We start from the raw sequence: 16,340 nt of genomic DNA on the forward strand, positions 1-16,340 counted from the left end.
ACTATCAAAACTGAACAGAGTTACAGTACTTTGGGAAAGTCAGAGATACTTGTTGGAGCTTGAAAAATAATGTACTACATGGCAAAATAAGAAAACAAGCTTATCCCCAGCCTGACCATTAACACTGATTGTGTGTTTATTAAAGAAAGAGTTCTATGCTGATCTACAACAGGATATCACCCAGTTCTAGTGTCAGGGAGAAGCAGATTCCAGTACTTCTCACTTCTCACATGCACAGTAGGACTGACACCTTCCATCCCTGAAAAGGATGACAGGGTACAGGTTGACATTGCCAGAACACTTGATGCTGGCTGCATCTCACCGTCCTCTGTCTTGGGAGCCCTTGGAATGTGCACACAGGGCAGCACGTGGCATGTAGCAGGGGAGAGACCTCAGGATTACCACAAAAGAGAAGGTGTGGAATGGGCTGCTGTTGCCAGAAAACTTTAGTCAGTCACCAGCTTGCCACAGATCCCCACAAAAAAAGACAAGTGGAAATATATATAAGGCAGACAAATCACCTTGGCAAGTTGCCATCTATATGAGGGATATATACTGAATCCTCCCATTCTAGAATAAATTAAAAGCAGATTTCTTTGTTTGAAGCCAAAGACATCTTCTGTTCACTCTCTGTGCTTCACACTTTCTGCAGTAACGTCTGATAGTCTTTACAACCTTGTTTTCATTAGAAAATAGTTTATGTAATAGCTGGAATTCTATTCAGCAACAGTACACTAAATTCAGTTTTGTTGTCTTAAGACTTATCATGAGTCTTCAAAGATGTGTTCTAACATACCACATGAGGACAGCCCAATACTTCATGCAAAATAAAATAAATTATTGGCACTTAACTAATAGTAAAAAGACTGCATATAGCTGGTATATTAATAGTTTAACATTAATCTAGTAGAGCTGGTTAGTATGATCTGGGCTTCTGGAAGTATTGTTCATTTTATCAGTTTTGATCTAGTTAGAGCTTTTTTTCCTTTTTTTCCAAAGAAAAATGAAGGCCAATTATTGGGTGCTAAAGAAACCCACACAGAAGTTCAAAAGACATTCTCAAATGTTAATCATACTAATAAAAGAAATATGGCTCTACAGTATAGCTTTACAACTTCTGTAAGGTACACAATAGAAGAAAGCAAAAAAAGCTTTCACCTATACACTTTCCTCCCTACTTGAATAAAACACACAATGCAGCTGTTTCTTACCAGGTAAAGGTTTTTGTTGGAGAACAGAAACACTGTATGTCTCAGCATTAATTGTCAAAATGTATCCTTCTTCACAGCTCACGTAAACTTCTGAGGTTCCAGTCCAGCAGTGGGCAGTAGGATGCACTGCAGGCTTAATATAATTTCTAGGCTTCAGCACAAAGATAAACAAGGTCAATCAACAACTGACAAGTATCTGTACAAGAGTTACACACATTTTAAGGCAAAAAAAATACCTTATAGAGTCTGACCACTTGTATAACATCAGCCTTATTTTATTCAGTCACGCCTTCACTGAGGCCAGTAACTTGAGAAGCAAGAACATTTTCAAGAAAAGTCTATGATGTGAGATAGTGGTGGAGAATGCAACTCTCTACCTAGAAACTTGTTAAAATGATTGTGATTTTGTTTTAAAATTATATATTTTTAAAATTTAATTTATCTGGATTAATTCTCCAGCACTTGAATCTGTTACAGGTTTGTCCTCTTGCTGGGAATCCGTCCAGTATCTTCCCTAACCTTGCAAAGGTCTTGACCCACAATACCCAGGTCATCTCCCAGTTTTTTTCAATGATAAAATTATGATAACATTCAATACACTAAGCCCCTAGATTTTTTTTTTTTCCTAAACGTCAGAATAGCATTGGAAGCCCAAATTGAAATGTTTACCCACTATGGCCTTCACCCTGACAAATGCTTTTCAAACTGCTTTTCAGAATAGTCTTCCACTTCGTAGACATAACCTGCACATGTGGTGTTGCATACTTGGCACTATTAAAACACATTTTGTTTGAATAGTTTATCTTATCATATGATCCAGATTGCTCTGTAAAACAGCTCTGTCAACCTTTGTGTCATCTGCAAATTAGTTCTAGAAATATCCCTGCCAGACTTCCCATGTGCCTTGAATTTCATTTCACTAAATCTCATAAATCCTTCATCCATATAACACAAAGCACAGAACTTCTCCACCAAATATTATTAAAGACAGTGACCTGTTCAGATACAACAGTAATAGGGGTCATATAAATATCATGATAGAAAGAACTAGGTTGAAGAGAATTCAGGGAAAGGGAGAGGGGAACAAAACACAAGAAAACCTTGGGAGAACATTTAAAAGAGAAGATTCGGAGCAGCATGCATGTGACCAGAAGTGGTGAGGAACACTAGACAATATGATAGATCAAAAAAAAAAGATACTATAATTCTGTAAAACACCTGCTGTGTCACTAAAGGTTCCATAAAAAGAGGAAATATGGATGGACTTGAGATGAAAACACAGGACAGAAATTCACAAGTACCTAGATTTCAGTAGTAAAATATGCCAAGGACTTGCTATGTGGTTCTGGGTAAGTAACTTACTGTTTATTTATGCTTACAAAGCATTCTGAATTTCTCAGGGGAAAATATTAGAGAAATAAAGTATATTAACACTCACTTTATAAATCAAATGGGACTAGCAGTAATAAATCTATGACAAATGGGGCTGTATGTCATACAGAGAAACTTTAAATATAGGAATTTTCACTGATTTTATGAGGCTTGAACATCTCAAATCTTTGGGAAGGTTGTCACTGAAATACTTTGAATCAGAAGCTTCCTGTATAAAGGCAACTACTGCAATGTTCTTTTGTACCTGCTGTCATTCACATACTGTCTTCATACATAAAACAGATAAAATATGCTAATCCAAGAATGAGATTATGTAAATCTCAAACCAGGATGCTTCTTGAACTGTGCATTGGTACAGAGTTGCATAATAACAATAATAATGCCAGCTTCTTTTGAACTTCTCTCCCTTTTGAGCGGAACCTCTTCAGGGAAAAAAAAATCCAGGATGGATCCTTGTCATTAGAAGTTTTATAAAAAGACAGTGGAATAAAATCGGTACTGGGGATGAAGTGGAATCAAATGGACTTGTCATGGTAAAGCATATTAAGAATACAGGTCCCAGCTGTAAGAAATATTGAAACAAAATTAAATCAATCTAATGCAAGAAAAGGATTGAAAGCTGCAGAACATTTCAATTATTTTCCCTCTGCTGCCCCGCTATGGTTACACTTTGGTACATACCCGGCCTCAGAGTATGGAACCCCAACACATTTCAAAGGAGAAAACAAGTGCCCTGGCAACGGGCTCAGTTTTCTTACTTGCGTCTTGTACATTCTTTAGGAGTGGGCTACAGCCTCCAAGGACCATGGACAGGTGGAGGACAACTCCTTTAAATAGCAGTCTAAATAAATAATTCTCCACTTTGGATGCTTACATCAACACGAGAAACATCCGTCTCAGCTGACTCAGATTTAGTGATAAAGAACAGAAATCCTTCTGTCAAATTCTGCAGAGATGGGGAGAGCTTCATCAAACCATGATACTATTCCCACTGCATTCAACTGAACGAAACTCATTAACCACCACAGGAGAAGCAGATTGTCTCTTACTAATTAAAAAAAGTACTGATGATAGTAGAGAGAAAAATAACTCCAAGGTATTTACAAATGTCAAGGCACAATTTTTAGGCCAGAGTCACTTAACTGCTCATGAACATGTGTAATGGTATACAAATTATCAGCGACAATAACCATTGATACACCTGCTGCAGCAGGGTGTCAGTTGATCAAGACAGTGAGGAATGGTTGTTATAGCACCTCTATTTTGGACAGCCCAGTCCATTACAGCAACTGTAGTCCAAAGACATCTGGATATCTGAGGAACTCAGCAAGTTCAGTCATTTCAATCTCTCTCAAAGTGGCTGCATTAGGAACCTTTTGAAGGGTCATGATAAAACAATATTTCAAAGAAGCATCTTCTCCATCAAGTATATTCTGACCAACTTGTGCAAGAATTGCTTTGCTAAAGCCATATGTTCCATGTTGGGGCGCTGGAAGGGGGTGCTTAACCTGACAAGACGTGTGTGGTTCTGCCCGCAATGTGGGAGGTTACAAGATCTAGTAGTGGCTCAGTTTTTCTGCTAGGTTAGAGATGGAGCATATGTGCACAGGCATGCATGGAAGGGAGAATCAGCAAAATAAGGCACAAAAAACGCAGGTCCTGCAAAAAATTACTCACTCTGGAGAAAGGCAAAAACATGTCAGGAATTGACTCAGCGCCTCCTAGTGCTAAACTGTGCGTGTAACACCTCACAATTTAGTACACAAGAAATTACATACCACCGCAACAGCAAAGGGAACAATAACAGCTTGTATTCCTGCAAAAACCTTGTATTGCTAAATAACCTGATGTTCATTATTTTGTCAATATTCACAACAAAAATACATTCATCTAAGGAACTTGGACAGTAAATAAGTATCAAAGTATTTACCATGCAATTTGAAAGAAAAGGAAATATTTGTCAAAGACAATCTACTCTTACTCCAGAAATATTTCTGTATAAGGAGAACATAATCACCTTGGAGGTACTAAGAAGAAATACAGATTTTTCTGAAAGTAGTTGGGAATGCAAAGACCCTATAGTGGTGTCCAGTATGGCTGAAAGCACCAACATATCCGTGTGGAAAAGTTCACTGCATGGTTCTGCAAGCTCAAGAACCTACCATTCCTGAATGGAATAAAATCCATTCAATGACAGACAAATTCTATTAAGCCTCGCAGCCCTAATATATGGCAGTTGTTTTTTTCCCCAATACCCCTTCCAATTTACTTTACAGGCTAAAGAACAAAGTATTTTTTTGCAGTTCATCATCTGCACATAAGAGGTAACAAGGCAGAAGAAAAAGGCAATGCCCCTGAAGAGCATATATTATCTTCATTTTCCATGTTCTAAGTGATCTGAAATATAAGCAGCTCATGTGTAATTAGAGTCAGTAGAGGATGCTTGTTTGTAGCTATCAATTGCGCCAGAAACCAAGAGCATCAGCAGTCACACAGTTAAAAACCTCTGTGAATCTGAATGCATGAAGCTGTGAAAAGAGGATGAGGTCAGGAAAGTGTAATTCCCTGGTTTTATTTTTTTTTTTTTTCTGCTTTATAAGAGGAGTTTGTGGCAGAAACCTGTGGTATACTAATTTGATAATACAGAACTCACATTTATCCCTTGAAAAGATGCAGTATAATGCGAGTGCCATCTTACACATGTTAGTTTTGGTGTCTCATATCTATCACAAGTTACCAAATAGAAACTGATGGTCTTAATTTTAGAAGAGAATCCCAGATTTGTCAGTTAAATGTCTTCACACTGGCAGATGCTTCTAGTTGGTAGTCACGTGAAAGTAATTTTCAAACAAAATGTGAATACTTCTGAAGCATCTCAAAAGAAGCATCTCAAGGGAGGCTAACAAGTAAATGATCAAATACAAGTGAGACAAATGGGCAGATCCAACATTGACATTGAAATGGAAATGCATTTCAGAAGCAGGGGTTGCTGTCTGGAATAAAGCCTTCAATGTTTCCACAGTGTGAAACACTTTCAGAATCAAAAAGAAAACAAATCCCAAAGGGATGTAAGGATACCCGAAGGTTACTATCAGTTTAGCAGAATAGTTTTTCAAGGTTTCAGCAGCTCGTATGACTTTGGGCATGCTTAAATGCTGATGTGTTTATACTGCTTCTTAGTACCTCCGCTGCACAGATATATTACTATGCTAGGACCAGTGTCAGAAATCTCTACATTGTACTGCACTGTGCACCAGCAGCATGCCTTGTAAGTCACCTGTCAAAATGGATTTTAAAAATATTGTTGAGACAACTGATGTATTTACTGGGTTGTACCTGTTGAACAGGCATTAAAATTATTAATTTATTAACACTTACTTGCATAAAAACCACAACGACTTGGAATAGTAACAAGAAAAAAAAAAAGCAATAGCTACCATGAATGTTTCTGCTTCATCTCCTACCAGTCCAGCAATGGCTGAAACTGGCAAATTCGGGCCATAGTATCGATCTTCACTATGAGAAACGGGGAAAAACAGCTCTTCATGAGGATTCACGGACCCTTGTTCATCGGGCAGTTTCACAGGGCTGTGAAAAAGCAAGAGACACTGTCTGAGAAGACATTATGAATAGTAAATGCTGACACAAAACTGAAAAGCATGTTTTCAAAACCTTGAGACACCAACTCAGTTAATGGGCTTTACCTCTGCAAGAGTAATGGAAGATTGTTGTAGACAATCATTCTACATGGCACATTCCATTTCACTGAAAAGTAATAGTAATTCTGCAACACAAGAAGAATGTTCCTAACCGGCAGAAATGGATTGCCATGTTCTAGCTCAGTATATTTTCTCGTTGCCTTGTAAAAAAAACTGTGTTGCTGTTTCCTTACTAACCAGGATTAATAAAGTCACACACCTAACTTGCATATGCTGTGAGGATTCATGCTTAAGTTTATCCAGAGAAAGTTTAACGATGATGAAAAATTACTTGTAGTATTTGCCTGCTACACTCTTGTAATTGGCATGAGTGGCTGTTACAATGCAGGACTTGAGGATTCTACAGTTTACAAACTATGTTGATTTATAACTTGGAAAAATATATGTAAAATACACAATTCTCAGTGGAGGTTTAACCTCTACTGAATGGAATGAAAAGTGAGAAAAAAGGACTGTATATGTATTTTCACATGTGTACTATATAATAACGAAAGGGAAAAAAACCCTTCAATATTCTTTTCAGATTTCAAATTAAGGTCTTGTCTATACTTTCACTAGCGTAACCGTGTCAATGGCAATATGTTGGTTATATTCGCAGTTAACAAGATGAAACACACTCGGGAATTGTAGAACAGCTGTCACTGAAACAGCTTAGATATTATATTTGAAGGACTCTAACTTGAATGGTACATACTATAACAAACATTTTAGCAAAAAGAAATTCCATAATATGTTTGCTGTACTAAGTGCATTGCATTCACCAAGCCATGCCCTCTGGACCTGTAAACTGGCCACACAAGCTGGAAATAACACAGAAAACTGATACTGCTTTTGGTACAATTTGTGATTACAACAACATATGGTTTAACTATGCTAACTATGGAGCAACTTGATCCAACTTTGGTGGTTTCATAAGTACAAAAGTAATGCTCAAAATGGCCACTTGCAGGAAAGCAGACCAGGCACTACCTTAATTCAGTCATACAACTTTCGATAGAGGTTGCCAAAGCAGCTGATTAGAATTAGCTTAATGGTGTACATACTCTGGACATGTGAGTGCCAAGAAACAAAATAATAAGTTCAATTCACTTGATTGACTAGGCAGATTCACACTGGTTGTGATTAAGCAATTACTGGTTGCAATTGCTAGGTGAACTAAATTGGATTAAATTCTTTGTGAACAGATGTAGATAGCTAGTTTTAGTTATTAAAATATACTTCTAGATCTTTCTCTTAACCTGAAGGGTGCTCCACTTACTTTTGCTTAAGGAGATGTTCATCATTACTCCTTTCAACAAGCCAGATAGTAACAGAGCTCTCACTAACAAGGCACAGTTGTTGCCAATTCATAGGGTTAAAACTTAGAGAGGTTGCGGTTACCCCTGGCTGAGACTCACTGCACAGGAGGAGATTTTCTTTCCAGTTCCTTTATTAAGAAGAGTAAGAGAAAAAAATCTATTAAATAAGTCAAAAGGATTCAAGCCAAATATCTGGATGTGATTATGACTGACATTCAAGATCAAGACTGGAAAACAAATACATCATCACTAATAAAAAAACTTCTGCTGTCAAACATGTTCAGTCCTCTTGAGAATGAAAAAGAGGTCATTAATTAGCCACACATATAATTAGTACTGCTACCAAAAAAAAAAAAAAAATTGAATAGTAAAATAATTTTGAACACTGAACACTATCATGCACTTCCTTTTGTGAAAAGACCAACAGAGTCAAGAGACGTGGATTTTTTTTTCATCAGTCCCATCAGTGACATGAATGGGCCCAAACAATTAACTCTTCAGCACCCCAGACATCAGCCTTGCTTTTCCAGTCCCTAAAATAATGGCTATGTTTGCAGGCTTGCAGCTGGAAGGTATTGTAGTTTGGAAATAAAACACAGTCAGCTCGTGATTATCTATGGATGAATTACTTAGGTAATACAGTAATTGTGTTGTGAATGCAGACATACAAGCTGTGGCTGCATTAACTAACTTGAACACAAAAGGGGGCAGAATTTGTGTGGGGCTGTTACATATAGCTGACACAAGCCTGGGAATCTGCTTTCCACTGATTTTCCTTTGTCCACTGTAACCTATGTTCTCACCATCTAATTGGCAGATTTCTCTATTATCCAGATAAATTCTTCACTGCATTTGCATTCTTAGGCACTGTCCAAGAACTGATTAACATCATTTGAAGAAAAAGGTTTTGAATATTTTTTTTAATGTCTTGGACAATATACCTGACTGTTAATCCAAAAAACATTTATAGCTTTAGTATTTGTCATTACTGCTGAGAGGAAAAAAAAACCTAAAATGCATACACTGCTGTAAATGGACTTAGTATAATCCTGTTGTTCTGGCCTACAATAACTTCACTCACAGAAATAGATAAGGATGCAAGACAATGGTGAATACTGATAGCATGTGCAAAAATTGAGAAGTACTCACACATACACAGTAACTCATTAAAATTTCAGAAAGCTATAAGCTGCAGTTCTGACTTTAGAGATATCAGTGTAGTGCGCTCTCTAAAGATCTGTCAGCGTGTTCTCATCTCATACCTAACAGATAGTGCCAACACTCTTTTATAGAAGATAATTCATTAAGATCTGAAACTGTATGGTACGTGTATCTGAAAAACAATCTGGCATTAAGCCTCTCCTTTGAACAAAAAAGGATAAATATCTAGGGATAAAACATCTCAGATGAAAGGCAGCTTTTAATTATCCATAACCTTTCTATATTTTGAGACCGACATAACTTTCACATCATCTCTTATACTTCTGATTCCAAACTATCAGCTTAAAATACAGGAACTGTGATTGCAATCACACATCAAGAAGCCTAAACATTGAGATTTCTTTTATCTGTACACACACATTTCTACAATGAATGCACAAGTGCAAAAATGAAGGTCCTAATCTCACGCTAAATTCACAATCCTCTGTTCAATTTATTATAAATTCTAAGTTTAATACTATAAGGTAATTCTGTTTTGTTACTGAATTCTTTCTGACTGGAATCTAGAATGGTTCTTTTGTCGCAATTAGCTGCTGATCGCAACATTCATGCTGATTCAAATAAGTTTAAATTGTTTGGCCTTGGAAATTGCCACTACTGTGAAGCATTTAAACATTTCTACACATTTCCATTTTTAAGAACAATCTAGAGAAGTCTTTCAATATGGTGGATTTTTGTTTAAGTGCACACAATGAACACATTAGACCATGTGTGTTGTTTCTGTTCTATGTGACAACACATAAGCTCTTCAGGCCAGCAGGGTTCTCTTGTTGGCTTCTACTGTGACATACAGAGAGACATCCTTCCTGAACTACTGGCTACAATCAGAGCTCACAACAAACATTCTCCTTCATCAGGGATAAAGAAGAGGCATCTGCAATGGTGTCTACTGTCATTACTAAAATTCTGAAGTTACAGGAGTTTCTGACTCTTCCCTAATTATTGTACAAGAAAGGTCACCATTAAATCAGGAGTATACAGAGTATTTCTTGCGTGTCCTTGCTTGCCTGCCTCCTACTCCACCCTCCCTACCTGTTTTGAAGAAGTGCTGAGACTCTAGTGTAAACAGGGACTTGTTGACAATGGAGGCAAGAACAGGATTATATTTTTACAGAACAATTTTAAAAATAAATATTCTCCCTTTCTGTATCTGCACTGTATTATATAATATTTCTTTTCATGACAATGAGCAGTATAATTATGATCTAACCCAGTGAGCCATGGTAGTGTAATTGCTGAGCAAAACTGTCAGACAGAACTAAGATCAAGCACAAGTAATTAAGAGAACCACTGAACAACAGGGAGACAAAAAAGTAGAAATAGATTTTAGAACTCTTTTCCTCTTTTCAGCAGGTAACTTTATTTCATAAACAGCATGGTACTCAAATTCCAAGGGCAAACAGATAATTGACTGACACTGAGGACTTTAGAAGTACTCCAAAACACAAAATTTCAAAAAAAAAAAGAAGACAGTTGTAGCAAAGTAATCATCATTTTGACTCATGGTTACCAATGCTAGAAAATAAACAGCAAATTTGGTACAGAAAGTTTGCAGACAATGAAAGTTTGCAGAAGAAGAAAGGAAACGAAAGGAACCAGAGTGAATTCTACGTTTGTTAATTTATGCTAAGACAGCACACAGACAAAACTATGAATTAAATGTAAATGATATTACAGAACTTTTTTTTCACTCTTACCATACTGAAAGAACAAATTCTGGAATTGAAGAGTAACTGGCTAGATATGGGCCTGTGAAACTAAATGCAAGTAAGGTATAGTCCAGTTGAGTATTACCTGAAATGTAAAAATAAAAAGAATGGTCTTTAATTGCCCTGGACTTTACTGTATACTATCACAGATAGAATACTCTTCTTGGTTTCTCTATATCGACTTCCAACATTTCAAAGGCATTCTTCAGGCTCCTGATTCCTTCACTCCAGATTATTGTTTTTATTTGATCATTAAAAAGTTCACTATGTATCACTGCTTGGAATTTTTTAAAATTTTCAATAATACCTTAATTCTGTGAAGTATTTTTCCTCAAGTACCCTGACATCCTTTGCAGTCATACTTTCATTCATACACATGAAATAAGCAAGTAGTATGATCCTTATTTAAACACTGAAACATGGATAGGTTAAGTAATTTAACTAAGGAGAGAAATGTTATGAGGCAGGCAAAAATATACATTAGATCTCAGACTCCAAATTTTAACTGCAAGAGCACCCATTTCTCTCATATCTTAGATTTCTCAATGTAGCTTTCAGCAGTCTGCTTGGGAGCCTACTGCAGCATGAGGGGTTTTTTTTTGTTATTCTGACTGTATTTTCCTAAAATGAATTCCATTTCATTCCATTAGTTTTCTCTTTAAAACAGCTCCATTTTATATTGTCATATTCCTCCCTAGCTTAAGTGTAGCTAAAAGCAGTGCAGTGGAAAATTCCTCCCACTGCTTTCCACACGTCTTGTCATGATACAAGTTTCCTGTCACACTGTTTTTTAAGTCTTACCAAAAAAATCCTTCAGAAGCTAGAGCATTTAAGTATTGTTTCAATGAAATGGTGATAGGGATGGTTACCACATTACTACCTTTTAATTCTGCCAGTTTACTCAGTTCTGGAAAAGTGTAGATATATATGATGGGATTCAGCTTCCGGTCTGAAAAGGCCACCACTTGGCTGTTGGCATTCGCTGCAAAGGCTCCCACCTGGCCAGTCTGACACTGCAGCACGGTCATCTCCTTTGTTTCAATGTCCCGGAAGAGGATGTAATTGCCACAGGGGTAGCAGACAGTTTGATTGTTGATAAAGCTGAAGTTCTTCTTCGGGAATCCCTGAACCCAACTTAAGAAAGAGCAACTGAATGTTATAACATTAACCAAAGACACATACATCTCGAAATACTGTGATAAAGGGTATGTTGTAGTTTAAGTTACACTGAAGTGATGCTTGGGATAGGTTAGACTCATCCTCATACCAACGTTGCAAAACCACAATAACTTCAAGATTTAATATTATGAATCATTAGTTCAGTGTTTCCAAAAACACAGCAAATCTTACCCTGATGGAGCAAAAAGGACTGTCATAAGAATGTAAAGAGATGCTTACATTTCCTTCAGTTTTCACTAAAAATGAAGTTAACCAGTTCGCAGGCTCTGTTATTGCTCTCAGACATCATAGTAACAGAGTATACTTTCATTCTGAAACAGGTACACAGGTACAATCCATACTTTGCACCCAATTATGTTTACTTAACCTTTTCATATTTTCATAGTTCATCTCATTTCAGTAAAATAAAAACCACAAAGGCATGACTTGTGTTTATATTAGCCTAACCAGAAGGTCTGTTCTGCTTTAAAGATACCAGTACTTTAACATGGTGAAACTTTTGCTACACAATGTAAACAAGATGTGTTACACATGAACTTAAATTACTGAAGAGGAGTCACCTTACAAACTTACAATCTATCAACAAATTCATAACTGCCTGCAGATATTTTTGCCTTTCAGAAAGTGTCTGGATGAACAGCAAGGTCCTCTTACGAAAGGGATTTGCATCTACCACTAAGTGAAGATGGCTGACCAAGCCACAGCTTAGGCGGCTAGTTCCATGGCAGAAAGGTTTCAGTCGAGTAACACACTCTGTGTACAGCACAGCTGTTGGCACCTTCTCTTCCAATTTCTATTCAGAAACTTTTCATGTCCTCTTCCAAATAAGAGCATTTGACTGGAAGAGATCTTTGTCCTCTGCAGTTGCAAGCAGCATTTTTACATTCCTTTCATGAACACATGTCAGTCATAAGATCAGATCAGCTGCTGATCCTCTGTACTCCTGCTAGAAGATTGTACTACAGCCTCAGCACTTCATAGTTAGGAATATTTTTAAATGACTAGTCTTAAGATATTTATGTCTAGCAATAACTTCTCATTGTCTTTTCTGAGTATTTTCTGCTTTTGGTCTCTTCTGCTACACACCAGCAGAGTAAGTGTAGCCAGAGGGGAGTGGGAACACACTGACTACGTTCTCCTGCAGATGAACTGAATACCATGGCAACAAAGAGGAGACATTTCAGCTGACAAATGTTTTTTCCAGACCTTTTACACAAAGACAAGATGTATGAAGTGCCACAGCACATAAGCAGACCTTTATGAACACGCTCAGAGGATCAGCTCTGGGCTTTTCTCTAACATTAGATCTGAATCAGTGGAAACGAACCATTTTAACTTCTGTTTGCGGGGGTAAAAAGAAATCTAGAAAACATTTATGCAGGGACAAATTAATGGGATGACAATGCAATTTATCATCCTTATAACTAGTAAAAGCTTAAGGGGAAAAGTATTCAGGCTGTTATCTGATATCAGCTATAACTGGTGCACTATGCACTGAGTCAGGTAATTAGCCACAGTTCACCCACATGTTTACCATGCTGTGTCTGTCTCCAGTTTTGTATAAGCATTGTGTCACAAGCATTTGTCATAAACTTTGCCAGCTAATGCAATGTAGATGGGGCAAAATAATAAGAGTTGCTTGAAAATTACCTTACAGAGCATTTTGCCACTGAAAAACAAGTTTTACAAAAACATGAGTTTTGTCAGTTTCGTATTTTTCTGCAGAAAAAACCCACAGAATTCCAATTGATCACTGCAAAATAATTTGTCACTTTCTTCTAAAACTGATATACATACTACTGCTGCTAACATTTATTTATAAGAAATGAAAACTTTAAACTTTCTATTTTATGGAAATTGGCTTTGCTTCACATTCCAAAGGGCTTACATTATTTTTAAATTTTGCATAATATTTTCATTTTGTAATGGTGTTTCAACAAAGCAGAAAAGCTGGGTCCCAGCTCTTCCAAGTAACACCAGTTTGCAGAAAGGACCTGCCCTGAATAGCAATGACACACTTCAGATGGTATTTTTCTACTTTGCAAGTATCAGAACAGTTAGGGCTGTAGCCTGTTTCTTCCATTACTAGAACAATTAATTTGCTTTTCACTGAAAAGTGCTGTACCTATAGTTAGGGATCTATACCTCCCATATTGGTCATAAGTGTTGATGAAACAGCTGAAATACTTAAACAGACAAGGAAGTTTAAACATCTGTCCCATAACAGAAAAAGTCACCAGACATCCTAGATTGCTGTGAAAATCTCAACCAAGGTGGGGTGGGAAGGGCTTAACTCATCTACGGCTCCTGTTTGTTCAGCACTAAAAAGCTAACTGTTGGATTGCCAAGAGCTCTGAAAGTGTTGTTCTATACAGAGTGTGGGTTATATTTGTGGAAAATGGAAATCTGAAAGTCTCTGGCATGCAGGTTAAGAGAGAAAGGCAGAAGTGAGGACTTACAACACCAGAAAAACTAAGAGCCATGGTAGAAAATGCTGACAGTGAGGTTTAGGAGGTACAGAACAACCAAGGAAATTCTAGAGGCCGAAGGAGCCTGGGTAAAGCAGAAGAGAGATGTGGTCATGCACAGACCTGAACTGCAAGGCCAGGCACTGAGAAAAAGAACCCAACACATCCCAAGTGTTCATCAAGGTTGCACAGGGCCAGAACCACTACACAGGAAGGGGCAACAACTCAGGCCAAACTTCTCACCAACGTATCAAGCCCCAGCTCAAAACTAGTCAGGGTTGCTCACTCCTCATTTCAGAGCCTCTCTGTGCTAAGGGCAGAGAACCCAAGTTTCATCTGTATCCACCAAAGGCTCAGTCCCTGTTGTATGCTGCACTGCAAGTGCTTTTCTCCCCCGCCAACTACCTGCCGTCTTCACACTGATTCACAGTACAGCAGCCTCCCTTGCTCTCCCTGCTACGCCTGCCCTTGTTCTTTGTACAGAGTTGACCCGGGCTGAGCGGAGCAGGGCCCCGGGGGCACAGGACAGGACACCCCACCAGGGCCGAGAGGCTCCGGCGTTTACAGAGATCCGAAGGGTGCGGGTTGTTCCGGCCGCCCCCACCTCACTTCCAGCGCAGCCTCCTCGGCCGAGGAGCAGCAGCGGCCCCCCGGGGGCTCGGTACCAGGCTCCCGACCGGCCGGCTCCATCCGCCGCTCATCGCCACCCGCCCGTTTACACCAGTCTCTTAGGAACAAGAACGGCTCCTACCATTAGCTAAGGCACTGCCTCCCGCCGGCCTTAAAACAGACAGCTGATTGGCCTGCACCCCTGCGCCAACCAACCAATGAGCACGGGCGGGTATTTAAAGGGCCAGCAGCCCTAGAGAAAGGGTCTCTTCTGTTGGGCTAGAGGCGCCTAAGTGATGAGACCAGCTCTTTACAGCAGATCTCATTGTTCTCACACAGGCACCGACCTATGCCTAATGGGGTAATTCTGCCTGTGAGTCACCATTATCTGTGGCCTCTGACCTAGGTGTTCTTTGCTGCTGTGTTTTGAAAGCAGGTGGCTTTACCTGTTATAGGCATGGGTCTGCCTTGGTGCAATGACTGTGGGTTCTTTCCCATAGCTGCCCCTTCCTGCAGGTCCTTGCTGCAGCTGTGCACTTTGCTGTTCTCATCCTACCAGCATTTCACTTAGTGAGACAACTGTACCTCTTCTCCCATTGCTTCTCTTGCTTTTTCCTCTCAAGAGGTACCACAGTTGTTTTTGGGACATGTAAGACTGTTCTTGAAGATCCAAAGAGGGTTGAGGAGAAGCTGACTACTGGAAAGAAGAAAAAGTACAGCTATGTTTTTTCTTTATATCTTTAGGGCTTTTAGTGTGATAACAAAGGAAGAACCTTCTGTCACTTTAAAAGCAAAATTAAAAATAATATCTACTTTCCCCTTTCCTAAAGGGATGTTATTTACAGTATCTCACTTTAGTCAGTTTGTTTTTATTTATCTGTACAGTGGCTATGTGTGGCTTTGTGATATTGCTGCACACCTGCAGCAACAGTGGAGAGTGGCATGCTTGTCTGGGGGGTGCAGCACAAGCCTGTGCCTTACATCTTATCTCCACAGGTGCTCTGCATGTCACGCAAGACCAAGATAGGATGAGGAAATGGGTTTGTTTTTTCCATGGTGGCTTTGAGGGGCTATTGTACCTCTCATATTTTGTGATGCTTCTTTAGGCTCCTATGTGCCTGTCTCTGGGCTGTGAGTTAGCAGACTGCCTGTGTCTTTCTTAATTGCTAAAAGAAACTTCAAATGATTTTTTTTTCATGACCCAAAATGTTGCTGAATCTTTCCTACGTGCAGGCTTTCAGAGGAATGAGAAACATGTCCTCTAACACAGTTCTTCTAACTGTAGGAGAAATTGTTTTGTTGACAAAGGGCATGTTATTCACAGCTTCGCTTTGCCTAGGGCATGTCAGGCTTGTGCAATGAGTTACCACTCCCTTTCATTGCTGAGCTGCTTGGTAATGATAAACTCAAACAGCAGTGACTCAACAAAAAATCGTGTTGTTCTTCCATTCAAATGGATTATGGTGTCAGGTTCATGAGCACTTTACTAGTGGCCATCTCCCTGTTTGCCTTGATCTTTGTGACCTGATGCCCA

General features: G+C 38.7%; 1 protein-coding gene across 7 annotated transcripts in view; it reads right to left on the minus strand.

Moving 5' to 3' along the window:
- CFAP43 (cilia and flagella associated protein 43) overlaps positions 1-14,950 on the minus strand; it is a 46,333-nt gene extending 31,383 nt beyond the window's left edge. For 3 of the 7 annotated variants that reach the window (XM_071812129.1, XM_071812127.1, XM_071812128.1), the window contains exons 1-6: positions 14,802-14,950; positions 11,431-11,684; positions 10,539-10,635; positions 7,581-7,748; positions 6,041-6,191; positions 1,212-1,362 (exon numbers count right to left, since the gene is read on the minus strand). In XM_071812129.1, the coding sequence (XP_071668230.1) occupies positions 1,212-1,362; positions 6,041-6,191; positions 7,581-7,748; positions 10,539-10,635; positions 11,431-11,684; positions 14,802-14,887 (907 nt within the window). In that variant the 5' untranslated portion in view covers positions 14,888-14,950. Of the gene's footprint in view, positions 1-1,211; positions 1,363-6,040; positions 6,192-7,580; positions 7,749-10,538; positions 10,636-11,430; positions 11,685-14,801 lie in introns of those variants that run through there. The other 4 variants (XM_065843781.2, XM_071812126.1, XM_071812130.1 and 1 more) reach the window with 3 other exon arrangements.
- Positions 14,951-16,340: the final 1,390 nt, after the last annotated feature.

This window comes from Patagioenas fasciata, chromosome 8 (genome assembly GCF_037038585.1).
Source record: "Patagioenas fasciata isolate bPatFas1 chromosome 8, bPatFas1.hap1, whole genome shotgun sequence".
Lineage (NCBI taxonomy): Eukaryota > Metazoa > Chordata > Aves > Columbiformes > Columbidae > Patagioenas > Patagioenas fasciata.